The sequence below is a fragment of the Wasmannia auropunctata genome, unplaced genomic scaffold, assembly GCF_000956235.1.
Source record: "Wasmannia auropunctata unplaced genomic scaffold, wasmannia.A_1.0 LD334373.1, whole genome shotgun sequence".
NCBI lineage: Eukaryota > Metazoa > Arthropoda > Insecta > Hymenoptera > Formicidae > Wasmannia > Wasmannia auropunctata.
In genome coordinates, this window is record NW_012028517.1 from 1,453 (window position 1) to 4,773 (window position 3,321).

The 3,321-nt window shown below is 43.0% G+C and overlaps 1 protein-coding gene across 1 annotated transcript; it reads right to left on the bottom strand.

The window, feature by feature from the left end:
• Window positions 1-104: 104 nt before the first annotated feature.
• LOC105458736 lies at window positions 105-2,165 on the bottom strand. Its single transcript, XM_011704257.1, has 3 exons — window positions 1,728-2,165; window positions 1,411-1,608; window positions 105-1,313 (listed from the first exon to the last, which is right to left on the bottom strand). Exons 1-3 carry the CDS (start codon window positions 2,163-2,165, stop codon window positions 105-107), a joined length of 1,845 nt encoding a protein of 614 aa, XP_011702559.1.
• Between the last annotated feature and the right edge of the window lie 1,156 nt (window positions 2,166-3,321).

The following is a 3,321-nucleotide window of genomic DNA, read 5'->3' on the forward strand; positions in this document are numbered from 1 at the left end:
CACACGTAATTTTTGTCGAATTTGATTTCCATTTATGCATTGGAAATCCGCCAGCTCGCAAGACTTTACTCACGCCTTCCTTGATCCCTATCAGTTCTTCTATGTTATCTGTTCCTGTTGTCATGTCGTCCATATAAAAATCTCTTAATATTATTTTGCTTATTTTTGGGTTCTCCAGTCGTGACTCGTGTGCTATCTGATGTTACCGCTAAGAATGAAGCCGATGCGACTCCAAACGTCACGGTGTTTAATACGAACTCCTCAATTTGTGAAGTCGAATCGTTTTTCCACAAAACCCGCTGTAAATTCCGTTGTTTCGGGTCTACGTAAATCTGCCTATACATTTGCTCAATATCTCCTGTGAGTACATATTGATGTTGTCTAAAACGCAAGATAATTTCAAATAATTCTGATTGTATAGTCGGACCGACTCTTATTGTTAGAATATCATTCAGCGATTTGCCGGTGGTCGTCTTACAGAATACGTCAAAGACTACTCTTAACTTTGTAGTTGTTCTTTCTTCTTTCACAACGGCGTGATGTGGCAAATAATAAGCTATTTCATCTGTGAATTCCGCGTTTCTGTGCACCTTTGACATATGTCCTGATTTTAAATATTCCTGTGTGTATTGAGTTTTTAATTCCGGGTCTCGATCTAATCTTCGTAATATCGAATGTAGTCGCTTCAATGCAAATTCTCGTGAATCTCCCAAACAATCGAGTTCCTCTCGGCAGGGAAGGCGCACCACAAATCTCCCGTTGGCCATACGATAATGCGTATCCCGAAATTCTTCTTCCCATAACAATTCCTCTCTCGTTAACTTCGCCTTAATTATCTGCGACGGCCCTTCCTCCACAGTCCAGAAACGTTCGATTTGTTGTAATAACTCTGTATCTCTGATTATCGTACAGAGCGCCGTACTCTTTCCGTTTGATTGGCTATCGATGATGGGTGAGCCTTCTGCCACGATCCATCCAAACTTTGTTTTCTGCAAAATCGGCAAGCCCCTGCCCAACTTGATTTGTCCGACACACAACAAATCCCAGAATACTCCTCCTCCTAACAATATATCTATTTCGCCCGGATCGCCGAACTGTCGGTCGGATAACCTTATATTCCTTGGAATGTTTAATGTCGCTATATTTATTCTTTGTGAAGGCATTCTCTCCGTTATGTGATCCATTACGAGGAACCGCAATTTTATTTTAAACTCGTTAATCGCGGAAGATATTGTCGTGTTGACTACTCCGTTCGCGTCCGCTACACCTCCGCCTACGCCCGACAACGATACGTCTATCCCCCGCTCATTCAACTGCAAGCGCTCACACAGGTCTCGACATTATGTTTACTTGTGATCCTGCATCTAAAAACGCTCGGCATATGTGTTCGCGGCCAAGTCGATCGTATACCTTTACAGAGGCGGTTGCAACCAATACCTGATTATTAAATTTCAAGGTTGACGAGTTCACTGAGTACTGTTTTTGTTCTATTCTCTGACTTCTGTTATTATTGTTATTGTTTTCTTCTATTATTGACTTAGAAGCTAAGCCTCGTGAACTTGTTTCCTCTTGTTTCGAATCCATCCATCGAACGCTCCTTGTATTTTGCTATCGTCATGCAATCATGTATTGTGTTTTCTGCCGCATTGCTTGCACCCGCCCGCCATGCACCTATCCGCCATGTGATTCTTTCGCAAACAGTTAAAGCACAACCGGTGACTCCTTACTTCGTTTATTCTGGACTGCACCGTCATGTCCTTAAAATTCTTACAACTGTATATCTCGTGATGACCCTGACACAGAGGACATTTCTTATCAACAAACTGACTAGCATGCGCGCCTACGTGATTTTCTCCTCTTCGCGTCGAGGAAGGCAATGCTGGTTTATTTCCTAGATACCTGTTCGATTGCAGTGACTCGAGTACTACACACCACTGAGATAAAAATTCTAATAGTTCCTGTAATGTGGGTGCCTCCTTTTTTACAGTTTCCGTCTCCCACTCCCGCTTAGTATTCGCATCCACTCGCGAAACGATTATGTGGATTATGAGGCTGTTCCAGTTTTCGACAGGTTCGCCTAACGTTTTCAACACTCGAATGTGTTTTTGTGTATCATCTACTAGCTTACGTAATTGTGTCGCAGATTCTTTTAGAATGGAACTCATGCTAAATAGGGCTTGTATGTGCTGTTGTATTAACAGTTTTTTATTTTCGAAACGTTGTTTTAAAAGGGTCCAGGCTATGGCATAGTTATCCGCGGATGTCTCTAATGACTGCAAAACATGAGCCGCATCGCCTTGCAAACACGATTTCAAGTAATGAAATTTCTGTATCTTTTCTAAGGTAACATTGTTACCTATCAGTGCCTAAAAGGTGTCTCGAAATTGCAGCCATTGAGCATGCTTTCCATCAAATTTCAGTAATTCTAATGTCGGTAATTTAACTCTACTTTCAATCCGCGTCGTCATTCGTTATTTCGCTCGGTGTTCTAGCGCGTGCTTCGTCGTCCGCCGGTCTGTCCTGTCTCGGCTCTATTCGTCTCCTTAGTTCTGAGACGGTTCGATAATAACCGTTCTCGAATGCCTCTCGTTCCTGAGTTTGTACTTCGCTTACTTCAAGGTCTTCGATCCGTCCCTGATTGATTTCAAAATCGTGCCACAAATCATGTAATTTTTGCAATCTGGCCTGACATTCTATAACATCAGGAACAATTAACGGTAGAAAGACAACATAAGTGTAAATACGTGTTAGTTGACCTTTCACTACCGATCTCCGTCTCACCGCAACGTACTAAGATCCTCGGCCATATTCAAATTCCAACGGCTCGTATATAATATTATAACCGTTACTTAAGCATATCGTTTCGACTGTACCATATTACGATTTATGCTCGAATCGCGCTTCTTCACTGCTCCACCCCGGTCTCTCGCTCTAATAATGCTCCGCTCTCTCTCGTTCCCGTGGACGTTATTCTGTTATGGTATCTTCTCTGTCGATGGTTTCAATCCTTCAATGGCTCGAACTCGTGCCGTTCTGCTCCGCTTCGCTCCGAATCCGCTCCGTTTTGCTCCGAGTCTGCTCCGCCCTGCTCCGAATCTGCTCCGCTTTACTCCGAGTTTGCTCCGCTTTGCTCCGAATCTCGTGGAAATCCTCAGAATCACTCGGAAAATCCGGCTCGAACACTATTCCCGCTTTTGAGTCGAGTCTACTGTGGTAGACGAGTTTTTCTTGTAATAATTCACCGAGTCGCGATCCCGAAAGTTGAAATGGAATGACCCCGTTTAAGGAATAAATTTAATCAAGAACATGCGTAAAAAAAAT

What these genes read in the sequence shown, in the direction of transcription:
- LOC105458736 (XM_011704257.1), bottom strand. Translation starts at nt 2,165, where the DNA reads ATGAGTTCCATTCTAAAAGAATCTGCGACACAATTACGTAAGCTAGTA. An exon ending in TGCAGTCCAGAATAAACGAA is followed by an intron (nt 1,609 to 1,727) that starts GTAAGGAGTCAC and finishes GCATGACGATAG; the next exon opens with CAAAATACAAGGAGCGTTCG. An exon ending in TTGCAACCGCCTCTGTAAAG is followed by an intron (nt 1,314 to 1,410) that starts GTATACGATCGA and finishes GAGCGCTTGCAG; the next exon opens with TTGAATGAGCGGGGGATAGA.